We start from the raw sequence: 22,745 nt of genomic DNA, 5'->3' as shown, positions 1-22,745 counted from the left end.
GGGGGAGAAGCAAGCTCCCCAAAAGAGCCTGATGCGGAACTTGATCCCAGACCCCAGGATCACGCCCTGAGCCGAAAGCAGATGCTCAACCACTAAGCCACCCAAGTGCCCCATCTTAACCGGATTTTTTGAGTGTTCAGTTTGACTCAGTTCTTTATAGATTTTGGATACTAGCCAAAGGAAAGGATTATTTTTTTAAAAAAAGAAAAATATCTTCCCTGATCCTCTTTTAAATAATAAAGAACCTAAATTTTGGCTGATTTAATCTTTTTAATTTATAACTTAAATTACAAGTTCCAATCACTAAAGAAAAGCTCACCTTTACAAATTAAAACACTTAATATCCTAAATCTGCCCTTTAGATCTGTTTTGCTTCAACCTAATAAAATGCTTTCAGATTTTAAAGATTGTATTTATTCATGAGAGACACAAAGAGAGAGGCAGAGACATAGGCAGAGGAAGAAGCAGGTTCCCTGATGGGAGCACAAAGCAGGACCCAATCTTGGGACTCCAGGACCATGCCCTGTGCCAAAGGCAGACACTCAACCACTGAGCCACTCAGGTGTCCCGCTTTTAGATTTTATATTAAGGCTGACTCCTATATTGTGATAGGCATGACAAAGTTTATAAGTATGTTTAGACCATTTTTTGTTTAAAAAAATATATTGGAAAAAAAGCACACAAAAAAACCCATTATTTTTGACAATGACTCTTAAAGAAGTCTCTATCAATTACCTTGCACAACCAAATGCCATGAGTCGATACTTGTTATTTACTGCTACACAAGTTCCATCAACAACATCTTGTGGCCAAACTCCATGAAGCTGCTATAATAAAGAAAAATAATGAAGGTTTTAAAAGTGCTGTCTAAATACACTGTAATCAGTATAATTCTCTTTCAATAAACATACAGTTTTGTAAGGCTTTCTTTGGTTTCATCTGGCTAAGAAAATATTCTATCGGGACTACCATCTGAATAGCAATTTCATTAATTAGTTCAATAAATATTCTCAAATGAGCTCAGTCTAGAGCTAATTTATCTACTTGTAAAACACTAAAAAATGGACTATCTGCAAACCTAACTAAATGAAGATGACTTTCCTATTAGGATATAAACATCCTGACAGCAGGAACTGAATCTAACTTGCTCACTAATATTATTCCCATCACCCCCCACATTGTGTTTAACTGCTCAATTGTAGAAAACAGCAAATTTTATTTCATCTATCCTTTAAAAGTGGTTTGTGATTGTCAAGTGCTTACTATTCTCTATTATTCCTTTATTTTACAGTATGGTATATAACCTACTAAGATTCACAGGATAGTGCCTGGCAGCCTAACATCTCAGGTCTACTATTCACTTGCTAAAATAATGATCTGACCTCTCCAAGCTTTAGTTTTGTTTTCATAAGTTCTTACCTCTTAAGAGTGTTTTGCAGAGTAAATGAGAACATACATACATGTAAACTATTTGATACAATGACTAACATTCAAAAAGTTAAGCATTCAATAAATGAATACATTATTATTAAGCTTCTATGCTATTCGGCTCCATTGTTTGTTTTTACCTTTCAAATCAAGGATGTCTTAGATTATAAATTTTAAGGCAAAGGTCATTATGATTATTAGTTTAATAAGCACAACAACACAGCACACTATACAATACAGCACTTTATTTTTGGATGATCCTAACAGTAAACACTCTAGAAGATCCAATATAAATAACAGCTCTGTTTAAAATATAATACTATAGATTTTATTTAATTCCCATTTAAATGAGCTATATAATCAATTATCTAAACATGGCATATCTGCTTCCCTTTTTTTTTTTTTTTTTGGTATTTTTCAATTATAATAAAAAAACACTATTTTAGATGACCAAAAAAGGTAAAGATAGCACTGAGCATTATTTCTTTGGACCACTGCTTAGACTGAAATTAATTAACTGATTTCTGTAACAAGTATTTTCCAGGTGCCCACTATTCACCTAGCACTGTTCTAGGTGTGGAGGATGTGGCAGGTATTCAAAAACACCAAAATTCTTGCCTTATATTTGTTAGGAGGTTGTTAAGTTAAAAAAAAAAAAAATAGTATATTGGAGATTGGTGAATACTGTAGAAAAAAATAATAAAACAATTATAGAAAACAGATCGTATGGGAGGATAGAATAGTCAATAAGTTTTCCCCAAATGCAAATGCATTTTGAGGAACGAACTCAAGGAGATATACCAAGTACAAAGGCCCCAATGGAGTAGCATTTTTGGCATGTTCAAGTACATCAAAGAAGCCTATGCAGATGGAGTGGATTGGAATGAGGAAAGAAGTAGTAGATGAGGTAACAGATGTAAAAGGAGGTTAAATTTACAGGGCTTTGAAAGCCACTATAAAACCTTTTTGGCTTTTTCCCTAATTTATACATAGTCACTGGAGGATCTTTAATTTTTTAGAATTTTTCCATTATGAATTGTAACACATTAAAGAACAATACATAATTACAAGATTGTACATCTCAATAATATCACAAAGTAAACACTGTGGAATTAGCTAGCACGTAGGCCAAGAATTATCAGTATCTAACCGTGTCTCTCCTGACCAATATACCCTTACCTACCACAGAAGTAACCAACATCTACACTTAAATGGTAATCACTTCCTTCTTTTCCTTTAGACCAATACTACTTAAGAACATGCATCCATATAAATTCTAATTTAGAACAGCCTATGTTATTTTTAATTTTACATAAAATAAAATCATAGCACATATCCTTTTGTGTCTAGCTGCTTTCACTCAGCACATCTGTGAGACCGAGGCAAGTCACCACATACAGCCTTGCTGTGCATGCAAGCCTCTGCCTCCCTTGCCTGGGGATTCTTTGCGGTATTGTTAGCTCTCCAAAGCCTTCAGGTACATTAAAAAATGTTTTTCTCCAGCTTTTCTAGTTGTCTTCAGCAGGTTTTGTCCTAATTATCTAGTCCTATTGAAGGGCTTTGAGCAGGGGAGTGGTATAATCTGACATATTTTAATATATCTGTTAAATGCCTCAAAAATGCCAAAAAGAATTTTTACAAAGCACTTAAGTAGTACCTAATATAAATATGTCATTAAGTGTATCTCCCAATTGCCAGTAATATACATATGTATTCTTTACTTCTAATTTGTATTTTCTAACTTATTTAATAATGTCCATTTGCTTTTCATTTTTTTCTAAATTCTTAATTTACTGGAAAGTTTCTTTAACCAAAGCCTAATAAAAATGATAAAAGCTGATACTTAGAAAGGAGTCACTTTTTCAGCTCTAGGATTTTTGTTTTCAACAAAAACATTTAAATCCCAAGCATAATTACAAATTACTATGTAAAAAATTTTTTTTATTATTTTTTTTACTATGTAAAAAATTAAATACTTCAAAAACTCAATTGTATTCTTATATATTGACATATTACCACAAATGCATTATTTAGTACTTTACTATGTGAATAATGGAAAACAGTTTTAGGAATACTAAAGCTGACTCTATACATAGAAAACAATATGCCCGGGCAGCCCGGGTGGCTCATCGGTTTAGCGCCGCCTTCAGCCCAGGGCCTGATCCTGGCGACCCGGGATCGAGTCCCATGTCGGGCTCCCTGCATGGAGCCTGCTTCTCCCTCTGCCTGTGTCTCTGCCCCCCACCCCTCTCTCTCTCTCTCTGTGTCTCTCATGAATAAATAAAATCTTTAAAGAAAAAAAAAAAAGAAAGAAAACAATATGCCCTTAAAAAATCTTGGGGTACCTGGGTGTCAGCCTTTGGCTCAGGTCATGATCTCGGGGTCCTGGGATTCAGCCCTGCATCAGGCTCCCTGTTCAGTGGGGAGTCTGCTTCTACCTCTCTCTCTGCTGCTCCCCCTGATTGTGTGCGCTCTCTCTCTCTAATAAATAAATTTTTAAATTTTTAAAATGTTTCCAGTTAAAGAGAATAGACTGAATATAAATACTTAGCTTCTCTCTTAAAATCCCAACTTTTATAACAGAAATAATTTCTTCAAAAGCATAAACTGACAAGGACAACAAAAGGGAGAAGAGATAGTATCAGAATATCTTTTTTTTTTTTTTTAGAATATTTTAAAAGGTAGGAAGTTAAAAAAAAAAAAAAAGGTAGGAAGTATATGGATAAGTAGCATCCTAAACTTGCATTAAAGAACACAAAGAGGGCAATCTTGTGGCTCAGTGGTTTAGCGTCGCCTTCAGCCCAGGGTGTGATCCTGGAGACTTGGGATTGAGTCCCACTTCGGGCTTCTTGAATGGAGCCTGCTTCCCTTTGCCTGTGTCTCTGCCTCTCTCTCTCTCTCTCTATCTCTCTCTCTCATGAATAAATAAATAAAATCTTTAAAAAATAAAAATAATAATAATAAAGAACACTAAGAAATAGCTAAATTTATACTGTACGGTGCAAAAAGGCTTGGAGATTGAGATTTCTCAGAAAGGGTGAACTAAAAGCAGTAGGACTTTTAGTCTTTTAAAGCCTGTTTAAGCATCATCTGGGTGTTCCCATAGTACCGTCTCAATATGAGCAGCTAAGAAATACCCTCTTTCATTCCAACACTGGAGATTTTTCTTTGGAGAAAAACAAAATAAAAAACCCTGATGTCTCTGGGTCACACTGAGAACATGGATAAGTGAATTTGGACCTTCTAATTTAATGCTTCCATAACTTAAAACCCAGAATACTGGGCCAGTCATGTTTATATTCTCTGGAAAGAACTGTAGGACTTTCTTCCAATGAACACTGGATACAGAGAGGGGAGGAAAGGAAACAATCCAGTGAGCTCAACCAATGCTGACGATTAGATTAGGGTCAAACAAACCCACCAAAATCCACAGAGCTTTCAGTGAATCCAAATTTTAACTTTGGATCTCTGTCACAGCAACCAAATTCACATATTAACTAATCATACATTAATTAACCATTAACTATGAAAAGATCTCATACAAATAAAGGAACAAAGGAAATTCTCAGGATGATAGAAGATAAAAATGCAGAAGTATAATGGTGTTAAAGCAGTCCAGTTTGCAGCAAGCCAGAGGTTCCAAGAGAAATTTCAAGTAGATGAAACAAATAGAACGTCTAATGAACGTCTAAAAGAACTGAGAGGATATTTACACAAACAGCACACAGTATGGGGTTGAATTAGTGGTAAGTATGTAAAAAATAAACAAATATAAAGAACAAACAATTATTAATTCTCAGTGAGAGGGGAAATGTTCAGGAAAGAAAAAATAAAACATATCACATGGCTCAGGTACTAACAGGGTTTGTACAGTGATAACAATATAAACAATGAATAGTAATTACTCAAAATCACAATAATTATACTATGAAGATGGGAAGAATATATGAATGTGGTAGGAACAGGGAAGCAAATGGTCTTTTCCCACAGTGGGAACTAATAAATAGCCTAAAAATTAAAAATTAAAGAAAACACACAAGAGTAATGGAGATAAGTAGCAAAATAATAGTTAAAAAAAAAAAAAAAAAAAAGTGGTTGCCTCCAAGAATGGAAACTGGGTGTGAAGAGAGCAGGAATAGGGAAGGAATTATCATTTTTCTTCAACATATCTAATAGAATTGTCTACGTATATTATTTTTAAGTATTATACATGTTGATTTTTAAAAGTTGTTAATAATAACTCTAAAATCTTAAATAAGGAAAGTGGGGGAGGAATTTAACAACAAAAACTAAAATTAATAAATGTAAAATAAAGAAAATAAGCATTCCAAAGTAAAAGTCATACCTCTGCTGTAAATCTACTCGACACTGGTGTAATAAATCCAATTTTACCATCATTGAACACAACAGCAAACCCATCGAGTGTAGCACAGTACTCCATGTCTCTGATGTGCACATCTGCAAAACCCAGGAATGAACCTGCTGATGGAAACAGAAGTACATGAAATATAAATATAAATACAGTAAATAATGACCTTACATTGATTGTTTGTAAACCCCTTAAGAACAGTAAAGGACAAAACTAATGACCTAATACCACCAAACAATGAAACCATTCCTTTCTACACACACACACACACACACATACATTCCCCTTACATAATGAATTCCAAAGTAGAAAAATCAATGTTCATCCATAGCAAATATCTAAACAGATTGTGTCAAATATTAAACATTGGTTCTACCCTGTGCAGAAGATGTAACTACCTCTAGATGACTGCAGATCTACTGAAAAAGGTACTGTGCAAAGATTAATAGCTTTCCTTCCATTTGTCATTCCTTCCCAGTGAATAAGATGAAGAAGTCCATCAGAAGTAGCAACGAGGAGATCTTCCAGCACGGACTGCAAACTGTAAAGAAATAACCAATTTAGAACCAATTACCTATTAATAGAGCAGACTGGGAAAGCAATGAGTATGAATATAATTGCTTTGGAGAATATTCATACAGAGAGGATCATGAACCAACTTACAAAATTGTCAGTCATCTACAACTTGGCTATATTAAGTTGGTTCACCTATGTTTAATTTAATCCAGAATCAGAAATTCTGGAAAAAATAAAAGACTTCAGGTAGCCATTGTCACAAACCTGATCAACCAGATTAAAAAACTAGAAATACTGAAACAGCAAATTCAATGATGGAAGGACAAATGAAAGCTGACAAAAAAGAAAAAAGGCAAAGAAACCATAAAAAGAACAACTTATGACAGGTTGACAGTCTGGAGCCATATAAAGCACAGAGGTAATAATCCTCTAGCCATGGCCAATATGAACCTCCCCCAGTGATGAAAATGCTCTGTATCTGTGCTATCAAACATGGAAACCAGCAGCCATATATGGGGACTGAACACCTGAAATGTGGCTAGTGGGACAAAAGAACTGAATTCTTAAATTTAGTTAATTTAAATTCAAAGAACTTCATTTGATTAGAGACTATTTTACTGGTGTGCACAGTTATGGACCTCAATATTTCTACAGCATCATTGAGCCTCATGTTGTTCATTCCCACAACAAGCATTTATAAAGCCCATGCTCTATGACAGATGCTATGCTCTGTGCTGGAGATTCTGAGGTGAAAAAATAGTTTCTCCCTTCAGAAGACCACTCAGTTGACACAAGAATTAATTATGGAATATGATCTCAGCATTTATTTACAAAGAGATTTAACATTTACTTAGCTAATGGCAAATAAATGCTCACTTTGCTTACTCTTAGACACCTAGCCCCTAAGGCACTAGTGCTAGGTTATATCTGGCACTAAATGTTTGTGGGAGGTGGAAGAAGGAAGAAAAGAAAAGAGGAAAGGAGAATACATGAATGACAGTGCAAAGGTACTGGCACAGAGAAAGAAAAGGAGAACTATGGGAACCAGTGGAAACTACTCTATCAAGAAAGCCAAGGTTGTCAGATGGATTTAAGAAAGAAAGAAAAAATTTAAGAAAATTGTCAAATGCTAGGGGTGCCTGGGTGGCTCAGTCAGTTAATCATCTGCCTTCAGCATGATGATCAGCATCATGATCAGGTCATGATCTCGAGGTCCTTGGAAGGTGTATCTGGGATGGCATGCCGCTCCCTGCTCAGAGGGGAGTCTGCTTCTCCCTCTGTACCTCCCTCTGCTTGTGCTTCTCAACGGTCTCTCTCAAATAAATAAAATCTTTAAAACATAAAAAAAAAAAAGAGTATCAAGTGCAAGAGAGAATGAAAAGTGTGATGTGGGATCCCTGGGTGGCGCAGCGGTTTGGCGCCTGCCTTTGGCCCAGGGCGCGATCCTGGAGACCCGGGATCGAATCCCACGTCGGGCTCCCAGTGTATGGAGCCTGCTTCTCCCTCTGCCTATGTCTCTGCCTCTCTCTCTCTCTGTGTGACTATCATAAAAAAAAAAAAAAAAAAAAAAAATTAGAAAAGTGTGATGTGTCTATAATGTATACTATATACTCTTAAGTTTTCTTTCATACTTAAGACTGTATTTCAGAAATATTTTAATTTATAATGGCAGTGGAAACGTTTTTAATGTTTTACTTCTTAAAGTAAACCTTCAATCCTTTAAAAGCTGTATTCAATGACTCATTCTCCAAGGACTGTGTTTTCTTCCCTACCACAAAGATTAGAAAGAGTAGAATAATACATTCCCTTAGCCAGCTTCATCTCTTGATTGTAATCAATTGAGTTTATAGAAAGTTCACCTTTGACATATTATATATTCTTCCCCTTCAAAATTATATTTTTAGTGTAAAATTTCTGTGTGGCGTGTAGTGAACAGAATATAAAACTTTATGTTTCAGATCTGCTGCTATATGTCAAGAGAAACAATTCGGTAGAACAGCTGCTGGTTTATCAGTGATTTTCAGTCAGCAGGACTCGGCCTAGGTTTTTTCCGACCATATTCTCCCCCTCCTCTGTTCCTATTTCCCTACAAGAATCACTGCATATGACAGGAACAATATCAAGGTCATCCTGGAGTAATTTAACTGCCTACTACGCAAAATTCAGTTCTCTTCTGATAAAGTTAAAAGAATTCAGAATCTCCACACTGTCACCCACAGGGCTAGCACAAAAAATGACCGGACATGTGAGGAAACAGGAAAAGGTGATCCAGAGTCAAGAGAAAAGTCTAACCATACAAATAGACTCCATCAATTCTGATGTTGGAATTAAAAGGTAATGACTTTAAAGTAATGACCATAAACATGATGAGGAATCCACAGGAAAAAATTAGATCCTTGTCATTTAACTGAAAGTAAACAAACTCATTAAAACAAAGATAATGTGAGTTCGTTAAAATACTGAGAATTTCCATAAATTAGTCAATAGGCCTCAGCCCATACCATGCAAGTGTGGGCCCACTCACTGCCAGTGTCACAAAGATCAGAAAACTAAAGGATTAATTCTTGGCACAAGAAGGTATCAGGATTCTCTGGAATCTTTTCATGCTGCATTGGTTTCTAAGTATTTTGAAAATCACCCCCTGGGAATAAATACACACAAAATGTACATAAATATACTCTAAGTTATATCCTCAGAGAGCCTTTGCAATCACTGACTTCATGGACTTTTTAACAGATAACCAATATCCCAGAGGTGTGTCTTCCCCCCACCCTTAATTTAGGATCTTAGAAGCATAATAGTAGGATCTTGAAAGATTAGTATTTCTGATTAATCAAATGCTCTTAATGGGAAATAAAGAATTCATAATTACCAATTCTCAAATATGTAGATATATCTAATGTCTAATAAGCATTAAATACTATATACTACACTGGGCTTTCCTTAAGTGCCTGGAGGAAGATATGGAATAAATTGTGGTATTTATTAGTATTTATAATGCAGTATTAGGTAGAAACAGACTAAGAGTTTTAATTATATTAGTACTTCTTACCTTCTAAGGATTTTCAATCCTCAAGTAATAACAAACATCAGATGCTCACCATTAATCCTATTCTTTCTTCAAGCAAAAACTAAAAGATGGCAAAAGTCTTGCCATATTATGCCTACAACCAAGTTTAACCATTATCTCTAACTTCATACAACTTCTATTTTTGGTGGTAAGCAGGAAATTAGTCAGTTATAAAAAGTCCAAATATCACATCTTCTCCCTCAATGCAAGAACACATACAGCTCAACTCCAATCACATTTCCAACAAGTATACATTATGTGTTAGGAATACTGCTCCAAAATGCAATTATTTTTCTCAACTTTTGAGAAAAACCTTAGAGAGTTCCAGTCATCCAAACTTGTATATTAAAAACTAGCACCTGACTAAAACAAATAAAACCACTTAGCACCTGACAAGTTAAACTTGTACAAGATGTCAGGATTTCTTTCTTTAAAGCCTCTTTTTCTATCCCATCCCCATGATCCATAAACTTTGCCAGGGGGTAACGGTAGAAAGCCATGCTTGCAAAGTGCTGCCCACAGACATTCCACATTCCTTTTGGACCAAGTTACACTCTGGAGAAGAATCTCTGTGCTGAAATAGCATTTGAGGTAAAGAGTAACCTTCTGACCAAGGGAATCATAATTCAAACTCAATCCTCTCTAACCCTGATCCCATTGAAGCAAATAACAACAGAACAACATTCCTTTTCTTTGAAAAGAATACATAAAAAGATGGACTACACAAGGTAAGACAACAGCCAGCCACTTGCATACAGTTTTATTTGATATGCACCAGTAGCTGCACAGTATTCTAACAAAAAAATGGTGAAAAAAATCTTTTATCAGAACTGTGAATCAGAAGACTTTAAAACACGGGCTTTACATATTCATACAGTTCAATATATTCATATACTACATCCATATAATTCAATATTTAGTAAGACCACAAAATCTTTTTCCCCAAATCTGTGGCCTAGCCACTCCGTTCTCATGCCGTCTCTTATACATTTTTCCAGAACAATACATATTCTAACGCTAACAGCTTCCTTTTAAAAAGGACTACTAGCATTATTATACAGAGTACACCTTGCTTTTTTCACCCAACAACATAATTGGGAAGTTTTTCCAGTAAAGAGTGCCTGAGAGACTCAGTTGGTTCAGCATCTAACTCCTGATTTCGGTGCAGGTCATGATCTCAAGGTTGTGAGATCAAGCCCCATATGGGACTCTGCACTGGGTGTACAGCCTGCTTCTCTCCTTCTCTCTTGAAAGAAAGAAAGAAAAGAAAGAAAAGAAAGAAAAGAAAAGAAAGAAAGAAAGGAAAGAAAGGAAAGAAAGGAAAGAAAGGAAAGAAAGGAAAGAAAGGAAGAAAGGAAGAAAGAAAGAAAGAAAGAAAGAAAGAAAGAAAGAAAGAAAGAAAGAAAGAAAGAAAGAAAGAAAGAAAGAAAGAAAGAAAGAAAGAAAGAAAGAAAGAAAGAAAGAAAAGAAAGGAAAGAAAGGAAAGAAAGGAAAGAAAGGAAAGAAAGGAAAGAAAGGAAAGAAAGGAAAGAAAGAAAGAAAGAAAGAAAGAAAGAAAGAAAGAAAGAAAGAAAGAAAGAAAGAAAGAAAGAAAGAAAGAAAGAAAGAAAGAAAGGAAAGAAAGAAAGAAAGAAAGAAAGAAAGAAAGAAAGAAAGAAAGAAAGAAAGAAAGAAAGAAAGAAAAGAAAGAAAAGAAAGAAAAGAAAGAAAAGAAAGAAAGAAAGAGAAAGAAAGAAAGAAAGAAAGAAAGAAAGAAAGAAAGAAAGAAAGAAAGAAAGAAAGAAAGAAAGAAAGAAAGAAAGAAAGAAGAAAGAAAGAAAGAAAAGAAAAGAAAAAAGAGAGAGAGAGAGAGAAAGAAAGAAAGAAAGAAAGAAAGAAAGAAAGAAAGAGAAAGAAAGAAAGAAAGAAAGAAAGAAAGAAAGAAAGAAAGAAAGAAAGAAAGAAAGAAAGAAAAAAAGAGTGCCCTCATTATTTCTACAGCTGTATACTGTTCCCATTGTGTAGAAGAAAAAAACACTTTTTAAAGATTTTATTTATTCATGAGAGACACAGAGAGGCAAAGACTTAGGGAGAGGGAGAAGCAGGCTCCTCACAGGGAACCCAATGTGGGATTCAATCGCAGGACACCAGGCCCTGAGCCAAAGGCAGACGCTCAACCACTGAACCACCAGGTGCCTCTAAGTAAGAAAATTTATTTCAACAGCTCCCCACGATGGACATTTAGGCAGTTTTTGATCTTTTGTTATTATAAACAATGAAAAACTCTGTAAGCCTGTCATTTGAATTATTTGTAGGATTAATTCCTAGAAGGAGAAATACTGGACAAAGACCATGAGTATATATAACTCTGAAAGGCACTACTTATTAATCAATTTCCAAAGACACTGTATGAATTTACACTCCTACCACCAATGTGTAAAGTTCTCCTCATCCTGAGTTCCTCCCCAATAGTATGTTACCTAATTGTTCACACATATAAGTCATTTATTTAATCTTCTAATGGAGATCTATTATGTAATGTATTAAATTGGAATACAGAAGATGAAAACTGCTTATATTCTTATATTATATTTGTTCTATTGTCTTTTTCTCGCTAAAATCTTTACGTGTTGCGAAAACTGGCCTTTCGTGATATTCCCTCGAAGCATATTTCCCTGTTTTCACAGCTTGTGTTATCTTCTGATCATACCTATAGCCATTTTTTCCCTCTTTCTTTTTCTACTTTTATTTAACCTAATTTGTTAACGTGTCCTTTTGTAAGAATTTATTTGCAGGTTTTCTGACAGGAAAATTTTAATGACTCCTAACAATGAATTCTGAATTAGGAATACCTCTTTTGCTACTACTTCTAATTTTTTTAAAAGCAAATGTTATCATAAGGGATAAGAAATACTAGCCATTTCTATTCACAAAAGGCTGGAAATATCACATAATTTCATGATTGTATATAACTGGGTACAGGAAAAGGTTCCTGGAGGTCCAATTTTAATTCTGGATTCATAAAAAAAATTGTTAAAAAAGAAACAAAAAACATTGTAGTAAAAAACTTTAAGTTTAAAAAATATACTTTTAACAAAACCCACACATCATAGACACCTAAAATGTCAAAAGCAAAGCAATTACGGAAATAAAGCCAAATTACACATACACTTATTTTTTCCATCAATAAATACAACTTTTTGTATTTTGGTATTTCTGGCCCTCTTATCACAAAATCTTTATTCACAATGAGATCAGAAAGTTTAACTTTCTTACAAGTATTCACATATTTCCCAAAACTTATGAAGGTTTTGGAAATAAAGGCACTTTCTCTTTTCCTCAACCTGGATGACTTTTATCAGTGTCATTTCAAGTAACATGCACTATGTTGTATCATTCAAACAATTCTAGATCTTATCAAAAAATATAAATTTCTGGATAAGATTATAGTTAGTATACTCAATTTATAGGCTTTATTAAATAAACAATTGAAGTATAATAATGTACTAAGGGTTAATCAAGCATTTACAGCTAAAGAAAAAATTACCCTGAGTGAAAAATAAAATAAAATCGGTTTTCCTACTGGTCATGCGATTAACCAACTATATTATATAGTGTCATCAAAAAATGCTAAATTTAACCAGAGTACTATACCTCATGATGGGTGCTTGCAAATCCAGTATTTTCCTCATTTCTAAATTTAATGCTGGAGCACAATGTTCTTCCTTAAAATGGGGTGTCCCCTTCATTTGTGGACTTCCTCTAAAAAAAAAAAGAAAAAAGAAAAGAAACAGCAAATATACAGGATTAAAGAGAAAGATATGAATTCTCCTCCACTTTGTGATTCATATATACCCAATCAGATAAAGTAAACATAATCAAACTTACAAATCAGGTATTATTCCTTTAGCTTCTCAAATGGAAATTTTAACTCCATTATAGCAGAGATACGAATTAGACAAACAAGTTTAACTAATGTAACTTCTGTTGGGGAAGTAGGAGTAGAGGGAGAAGACCAAAGAATCTTAGGGAAAGAAAAACACAATAAAAGCAAATTCTCAAGAGAACCAATAGATATTTTTAAATGACTGATGGCCCTTTCTGAGGTGGGCAACTCCAGGAGGTATATACCTCTCCACCCAGCGCATGTCTGATATGATCCAAAACCTCACCTCCTCTTACCTTACATCACACCTCATCCTTGATTCCTCTATCCTCTGGGTATGTATCAGAATTAAGGTCAATTCAGGGATGCAATAAGAAATACTTCATATAAACCTCAGTAATAAACAGCAATGGCTAAATCTGGTAGCTCCCCGATTTTAAATGGCTAGCCAAGAGTGGTTATTAGATCAGTGGCAACATCACTGAGCCGCCCCACACAACCCCTCCAAAGGACTATTCAACAGTTTTGGCATCTTTATCTCCACATGGCATGGGACTCTTTCCCAATACACAGGTACTGATAGCTGGGGTTTAGCTGTCTCTTTCCTTATTATCACCTATCACTTACTTTTGGCAACAATGAGCCTAACATTTCTCCCTCTTCGTCACCTGTATTATTAAAATTAAGTGTAAACAGTCTAACACGTTCAACAGCTTTTAAGGTCCCTGGCTTTGATACTTGTCTGCTTACTTTCTGGTTTTAGATTATTTTCCATATAGAAGCTTGATGGTGCTTTATCCTGTTCTGCTACTGCCATGACGTGGAATATTTGATCCCTTCCGTATGCCTGGATGGCTAAACTGGTTCCAGTTAAATCACACAGGTTCATGTTCAATTAACATGCTTGCTGTGATACCCACTAAGAAGGTCATCATGAGATACTAGTTTGCAGAACTCCTATCTGGACTGCTAATCACACAGACATACTATAATGATTTTCCCGAGACATTTTCCACGTACATCTAAAGTTATTTTTCAAATACATATACATAATTTAAACAAATGGTGCTTGAAAGCTGACGACAAAGGGAAAAAACAGAAGTGGTCTATTAGGACACAAGGAGCATTGGTTCTCTTACTTCTTGACTTCTATTTACCCTCATGTTTTCCTGCAGTACGTTCACACTGCTTCAGCATCATTATTTAGATATTACTTACTAACTCCTCATTCTCCCTTTTTTCCCCATCCTCCTAACATAATTATACCAAAATGTTTTCACTGGAATGTTAAATAAATAATTTCTACTTCAAGAAATATTAAGTGATTAGGGTGTCTGGGTGGCTCAGTCAGTTAAGCATGTGACTCTGGGTTTTTGACTCAGGTCATGATCCCAAGGTCGTAAGATCGAGCCCCAATCCAGCTTCTGTGCTGGGCATAGAGCCTGCTTGAGATTCTCTTTCTCTCTGCCCCTCCACCCCACTCATGCTCTGTCTCTCTCTCTCCCCCCAAAACAACAAAACAAAAAAAGTATTCGGTAATTACATTGGTTTTCTTATAGAACTTGTTAATTTTCCTGAAGTTAACTTTACTGCATGCTTTCATTTGCTGAGTTTTCTTTAAACTTATACTAAAGTTTTCTCAGACTTCTTAACAGCTCTGACAAAAACAACTCTCAGTATAATCTTCTATGTGGTCAAACCTGTCACATAACCTATTATTTCCTTTTACCCCAGGCATTCCTCCTGGTGCCCACTGCCCTACTAAGTCTAATGCACAGCTATCATCCTGATATTTTCCTTTGTTATTTCTTTGCTTCTTTCCTATGAACCTTTTTTGTTTTTTTAATTCCTCTTATTTGGGTCACATATTCTGGCTTCCTGGAAAGGTATATGTGGTGTAAAATTTGAACTCTCAAGTATGATATGACTTTGAGTGTGATATGACTCATGTGAATGAGTACTTGGGTATAAAATTTGAGGCTGCATGTCCCAACACAAAATGATGCTCATGCAAAGCAATTTATTACATCAAAAGATTATAATTAAAATATGCATCACAAGAAATAAAATATCATGCAGCCAAAAAAAAAAAAAAAAAAAGGAAATGTGGAAGAACTCTTTCAACTCCTTGGAATGGCCTCCCGGAACTCTCGTTTAGTGAGAAAAATTAAGGTGCACAATACTGTATGTGATATACTACATTTGTGTGACAAGCAAGGAAATACAAATGTTTAAATGCATGTGCTCATGTTTTAAAAATGAAAAGGATAGCCAAACCTAAAATAAAAATTGTTATCCTCAGTGGAAGAGAGAATACAGGATAAAAAAATGCTAGCTACAATTTTTTTAAACTTTGAGACATGAAAATATTTCATATAATAAGCCAAGTTAAAATTAAAATCCACAACAAAAATCAATCTCTAAAAACAGAAAAGAAACTTAATTGTACGTCGAGCTAGCAGCACAAATAAGATTTCAAGTAACTCTGAAACACGGTATTTTGTGCATTCTTAGTGGGAAATCTGCTATTAAGGATAAAAATCCTGAAAGAATCAAACTGTATTTAGTAACAATATTGTTATAATAATAGTGATATTGTTTTGGAGCTACTATGTATACAATAAAGCAAATAAGTGATTATGTTTATGTTATTAGGAACCAAGATTATCAATAAAAGAAAATACACAAATATAAAACTAGAGAAGTAAAATTTTTAACTTTTAAAATTTTTTTAAATTTTAAAGCTTTTAAAATCTTTAACTTAATCTTTTATTTGAGTTAAAGCTACCAGTATTAATTCACAATGTACTTTTCCTTTCTAAAATCTACTTTTTATCTCTATGCACTAAAAAGTCCTAAAAGCAAATACAACCAAACAACAATTAGCATCAAGTTCTGGTCTTCAAAATTCCATTTTGCACAGAAGAAATCAAAGGTCTTTGGAGAGCTGACTTACTCCAAGACAGGGGCAAGAAATGTTAAGGTGAGCCATAGGTCTAACAAGGATGTCATCTAAATAACACCATTTTTATGGGCTCCCCCACAGGCTAAAGATATGGCAATCTGATCAGAAAGACTGACTGCAAATGATAAGAACTCAAAAATGTAAAAACCACTGCCTTTACAACAATACTAAAAACACTCGTTAGTTGGTTATCTCTGAAAGTTCTTAGGACACAATTCATCACTGTAAGAAAAGGTAAAGAAATGAGCATCTCTTTTGTTTTTCCTGCGTGGACTATATTTCAGGGTAAACATTAAATAGATAATGAAAGAAAGTTCTTCTTTATATAATTATGGCTACAGAATATGGAAGGAGTTAATTTTTTAAAAAAGCACAATTCTGTTATCTTTATCAAAATAACAAACCAAGGGAATCTATAACCAAAACCAGATACTGGTTTGAACAAATCAATTTCTAAAAAGACAGCTGTGGGGATCCCTGGGTGGCGCAGCGGTTTAGTGCCTGCCTTTGGCCCAGGGCGTGATCCTGGAGACCCAGGATTGAATCCCACGTCGGGCTCCCGGTGCATGGAGCCTGCTTCTCCCTCTGCCTGTGTCTCTGCCCCTCTCTCTCTCTCTGTGACTATCATAAAAAAAATTTATAAATAAATAAATAAATAAATAAATAAATAAATAAATAAATAAATAAATAGCTTTGCGTTAAAATGGTGAAAACAACACAAAGTATTTGATATTAGTAAATTATTAGGTTTGTTAGACATAATATTATAGCTTTCTTTAAAATGACTTCTTTAAAATGTTTCTTTAAAATGTCTACTTGTTACTGATAAAACTATTTAGGACTGAAGTGATATACTATCTGAAACTTGCTTCAAAATACCAAAAGCATATATGCATAGTGAGAGACAGCTACTGGTAACTTCTGAATGCAAGAGACGGGCTCAGGGTTAATCACTATGCTGTTCCCTCTAGTGTATGCTTGACAAATCCCTTAATAAAAGCTCAACTCAATGTATTTCTTTCAGCATTTTAAAGGCTTTCCACCAATGTCACTTAGACTCTAATGTGTAGCTGTGGAATTCAAAGATATTCTTATTCACAGACTTTATTCTTGATCTGTTTTTCCTACCTGGAAGTTCTTAGAATTGATCTTCCTTTGGTTTCTAGTGAGTTCTAAAATATCAGGACGTACTTTACAAGTACGTAAACTTATCACTGTTTGCATGGAGCACCTGCAAGCTGGAAAATTTACATGTTACCTTAATATACAAACTCTCCACTTCTGTTATCTCTTTCTGGAATTCCCGCTAGGTTAGATACTGGACTTCATATTAACTTCTAATTCTCCCCTTTTTTCTCTCTTACTGGGAGAGTTCCTCAACTGTTTCTTCCAATGCTTTACTGAATTTGAAATTTCTGCTTTTGTCCTTTCCTTCCAGGAACTTTCTCACCTGCTCCACGTTTCTTCTTTTAATTGTTGTGAATAATCATTTCCTCAAAGTGGCTTTATTCTCTGCACTATTTCCTTTGAGCTTCCATTTTTCTGTTGTGTGTCTCTCTTTTACACTAGAGGCTTTCCTAAAATGATTAACAATCAATCCCTGGCTATTCAGTCATGTTGAACACATTAACAAGAAAAAGTAAATTATAAGCTATATGTGTTCATACTGTGCTTGTCAACTGGTAACGGCCAGCTGGCATTTTTGTTGAGTTCTTCAAATATTAGGGCCTATTGGGTCATTTTTCTGGAGTGATTTAACTTCCCCAGGAAGGATCCCTCAATCCTACCTAGGATATCTAAGCATGGAAGTTGGAAGTCTAGAGTCAAGCAGGGGAAGAAGGCTTGACATCCTACTGTTCAGTATGACAACTTTCATCTAATCCCCACCTGGTTTAGCATCTCATCTTTGCCCTACTTTGTCTGGAATCCCTCTGGCTTAACTAGACAATGTATTTCCTGTCACCTGTGATGCAGAATCACAAAATTCCTTATTCAGTTTTTTAAACCAATACCCCTGTTGATGGCCCCTGGCTTATTCCTATGTTCTATAATACTACTGCATCTAATTCCTGGGTCTTTCCATGGTTTTGCAGATCAAACGAGGTGCATTTCTTTTTCTTCTTTTTGTATTGCTCAAATTGAAATATGGTTGATACACATTGTAAAATCAGCTTCAAGTGTACAAAGCACCGAATAAGTATATACATTATGCCATGCCTTCCCCATCTGTCACCATACAGTGCTATTCCAATACCAATGAACTATATTCCCTATGCTGTGCCTTTTATCCCTATGACTTATTCACACTGTAACTGGAAACCTGTATCTCCCACTCCCCTTGACCTATTTTGCCCATCTCTCCCCGAACAACTCCCTCCATGCCTTGATAACCATTAGTTTATTCTCTGTATTTATGGGACTCAAACAAGCTGCTTTTTATCTGTATCATGTAAGTAACCTTAGGCTCTTTGGTTTCAAATTATTCCCTATCCAATTTTTATCCCAAGGGTTAAAGATGCCTCTAACTTCCATAAAAGACAGAAGTAGCATTTTAACTTTTTATTCCATTGGTTATTTTCAAAAGGAAAGAGGGAAAAAAAGCTTATCACCAACTTCAAATTGGAAGTCCTCTATTTTCCTTTATATAAATACTCTCATTTATTAGAGAGCTGAAGTATTAAGAGAATTTTAAACGAATTTAAGAAAATTCTGACTTCACAATGACTCCCAAAATAAAATTAAAGATAAATTTCACATGGAAGTCTCTATCTCTTCTTCCAAATATAATAAAATTTAGTAAAATGTTAAGAATTACATTAATAAAAAAAACTAAATTTCTGATAGAAAATATTATAGTTCCATAATATTTGGGAGTATAGTATAGACTTCTGGAAGAGATGAGACCAGAACAATAAAACCAGATTATAAAAAGCAATGAATGTCAGGAAAAACAGCAATAAATGGAGGATTTACTAAGCATGAGTGTACAAAATATTCTGCATGCATTGTCTCAACTAAATGTTTATAATCCTTTGGGACAGGCATTAATTCCCCCACCCCTCTTTTCCAGAAAAGAAATTAAAGCTTAGAAATAGTAAGAATTATGCTCATGGTCACAGAGCTAGTAGGTGAAGGAAGGGATGTGTGAGCCTGTGGCTTCAAATCCAGATGCTAGGCCACAGAAAACTACCAGAGAGTTAGGAGACAGCAGATGGAGTGCTGTGTTTTTGGTTCAGAAATCCATCTTTTTACAGATGCAATGAAACGCCAGGACACCTGCACCCCGATGTTTCTAGCAGCAATGTCCACAATAGCCAAACTGTGGAAGGAGCCTCGGTGTCCATCGAAAGATGAATGGATAAAGAAGATGTGGTTTATGTACACAATGGAATATTACTCAGCCATTAGAAATGACAAATACCCACCATTTGCTTCAATGTGGATGGAACTGGAGGGTATTATGCTGAGTGAAATAAGTCAATAGGAGAAGGACAAACATTATATGGTCTCATTCATTTGGGGAATATAAATAACAGTGAAAGGGAATAGAGGGGAAGGGAAAAGAAATGGGTAGGAAATATCAGAAAGGGAGACAGAACATGGAAGACTCCTAACTCTGGGAAACGAACTGGGGTGGTGAAAGGGGAGGAGGTTGAGGGGTGGGGGTGACTGGGTAAGAGGCACTGAGGGGGGCACTTGACGGGATGAGCCCTGGGTGTTATTCTGTATGTTGGCAAATTGAACACCAATAAAAAGTAAATTTATTATTTAAAAAAAAGAAACCCATCTTTTTACCTATATAATTTAAAAGACTAATGCATAAAATAATAATTATAAATCCATGTAATTGGGCACACAATGCATGAAGATGTAATGTGTGACCATAAGAACATAAAAGGGGAGGGATGGATATGTATAGAAGCATACTTTTTATATAGTATTGAAGCTAAATTGTTAATGCAATTCAGGTTGTTGTGAGTTTAAGATGTTAATTGTATGCCCCCAAGGTATCCACTAAGAAAATAACTAAAAACACATTCAGAAAATGAAATGAGAAAGGAACCAAAATGATACACCACAAAAAATCAAACAAAAAAGAAGGCATTAATGAGTAACAAAAAACTGAGTAACAAAAAACATATGATACACAGGAAACAAACAGCAAAATGGCATAAGTCTTTATCAGTATTTTAAATATCATTGTATTAAACACTCCAATTAAAAGGCAAACACTGTCAGAATGTTTAAAACAAACAAACCTATGACACCATTTCTAAGTTTTCTCTCAGAGACCTTACTTTAGATCGAAAGACACATATAGTTTGAAAGTGAAAGGACAGAAAAAGATGTTTCACACAAATTGCAACTAAACAGAGAAGAATGTTTATAGTTAAGACCTGACAAAATACTTTCAATCAAAAATTGTTACAAGAAACAAAGAAGGACATTACAGATGATTCTCAACTTCAAACTACTTGACTTGGGGATCCCTGAGTGGCTCAGCAGTTTAGCACCTGCCTTAGGCCCAGGGCTCCCTGCATGGAGCCTGCTTCTCCCTCTGCCTGTGTCTCTCATGAATAAATAAATAAAATCTTTAAACAAACAAACAAACAAACGACTTGACTTACATTTTCCCACCTTATAGCAACATGAAAGTGATACACATTCATAGACCATATTTCAAATTTTGATCTTTTCTGGGCTAGGGATATGCAATTGGATAATAATCTTGTGATGCTGGGTAGTAACAGCAAGCCATAGCTCCCAATCAGCCAAGCCATCACAAGGTTAAACAACTGACACACAAAAATTTTACACTCCTGTAATCATTGTTTTTCAATAAATTACATGAGTTACTCAATTTTTTTATAAAATATTTTATTATAAAATAAGCTGTGTTAGATGATTTTGCCCAACTAATGTAAGGCTAATAGAAGTGTTCTGAGCACATTAGGGTAGGATAGGATAGGCTATGTTTGTAAAATTAAGTATACTAATGCATTTTCAACTTATAATATTTTCAATTTGTAGTGGATTTACTGAGATAAAATCCCATTGTAAATCAACTATGATGTATGTTAATAAAAGGGTCAATCCAGCAGGAAGATACCACAATTACAAACAGCTACATATATAGTAACACAGCCCAAAACATATAAAGCAAATACCGACTGAACCAAAGAACAGTTCTACAACAGCAGCTGGGAATTTCAATATCCCACTTTCAATAATGGATAGAACCTGACAGAAGATCAGAAGAGAAACAGAATCTAAACACTAGGGATCCCTGGGTGGCGCAGCGGTTTGGCGCCTGCCTTTGGCCCAGGGCGCGATCCTGGAGACCCGGGATCGAATCCCACATCGGGCTCCCGGTGCATGGAGCCTGCTTCTCCCTCTGCCTGTGTCTCTGCCTCTCTCTCTCTCACTGTGTGCCTATCATAAATAAATAAAAAAATAAAAAAAAAAAAAAAAAAAAAGAATCTAAACACTATAAATCACTTAGACCTCAGACTCATATGAATACTCCACCCAGCAGCAGCACAATACATGTTCTCAAATCCACATGAACACTTTCCAAGACAGAACATATATTCAGCCACAAAAATGTCTCAATAAGTTTAAAAGGCCTGAAATCATACATAGATCTTCTTTGACCACAACTTAGTGAAAGTAGATTTCAGTCACAAAAGGCAAACTAAAAAATTCACAAACTTGGAAATTAAACAATTCTTAAATAAGCAATAAGTCAAAGAAAAAAAAAAACAAAAAGGAGATTAGAAAATACTCTGAGCCTAATGAAAAATGAAAACACAACACTATGGGATGCAGTAAATGCAGTGCTTAGAGAAATATTTATGGCTTAAATGCTTAAAGAAGATCTCAAATCTATAACCTAATTTTACAACTTAAGGAACTAGAAAAAAAAGAGCAAACTACACTCAAAACCAGCAGAAGAAAGAGTATAATAAAGACTAGGGAAAAAAAAAAAAAAAGACTGGAGTGGATATAAACATAACAGAGAATAGAAAAACAAAAGAAAAAAAATCAATGAAAGCAAATTAGTTTTTCTGAAAATATTAATAAAGTTGAAAAAACTAAGGAAAAAAGAAAGTTCAACCCACTAAAATCAGAAATTAAAGTCGGGACATTACTAGTGAATTTGGAGAAATGAAACAGATTATAAGAGATCCACATAGGGCAGCCCTGGTGGCGCAGCGGTTTAGTGCCGCCTGCAGCCCAGGGCATGATCCTGGAGACCCTAGATCGAGTCCCGCATCAGGCTCCTTGAATGGAGCCTGCTTCTCCCTCTGCCTGTGTCTCTGCCTCTTATTCTCTCTCTCTGTCTCTATGAATAAATAAAATCTTAAAAAAAAAAAAAAAGAGAGATCCACATAATTAGTGAACTTAAATCCCCAACTTGTCTGGACATAAACTGTCCTAAATACTTAGCAAAGGCAAATTATGTTTAATAATTCAGAAGGCAGCCTAGACAATAATAAGAATCACAACTTATTTTTTTTTATTTTTATTT

General features: G+C 34.9%; 1 protein-coding gene across 5 annotated transcripts in view; it reads right to left on the bottom strand.

Annotated features, from left to right (window-relative positions):
- Positions 1-22,745, bottom strand: part of RIC1 (RIC1 homolog, RAB6A GEF complex partner 1) — a 145,619-nt gene that overhangs the window by 44,813 nt on the left and 78,061 nt on the right. For 4 of the 5 annotated variants that reach the window (XM_072840654.1, XM_072840638.1, XM_072840659.1 and 1 more), the window contains 4 exons: positions 13,017-13,124; positions 6,196-6,338; positions 5,774-5,910; positions 736-827 (listed from right to left, as the gene is read on the bottom strand). In XM_072840654.1, the coding sequence (XP_072696755.1) occupies positions 736-827; positions 5,774-5,910; positions 6,196-6,338; positions 13,017-13,124 (480 nt within the window). The remainder of the gene's footprint in view (positions 1-735; positions 828-5,773; positions 5,911-6,195; positions 6,339-13,016; positions 13,125-22,745) is intronic. The other variant, XM_072840648.1, reaches the window with a different exon arrangement.

Source organism: Canis lupus, chromosome 1, assembly GCF_048164855.1.
Source record: "Canis lupus baileyi chromosome 1, mCanLup2.hap1, whole genome shotgun sequence".
Classification (NCBI taxonomy): Eukaryota; Metazoa; Chordata; class Mammalia; order Carnivora; family Canidae; genus Canis; species Canis lupus.
The sequence above is the reverse complement of the archived record's forward strand: the minus strand, read 5'-3'. Positions and strand labels throughout refer to the sequence as shown.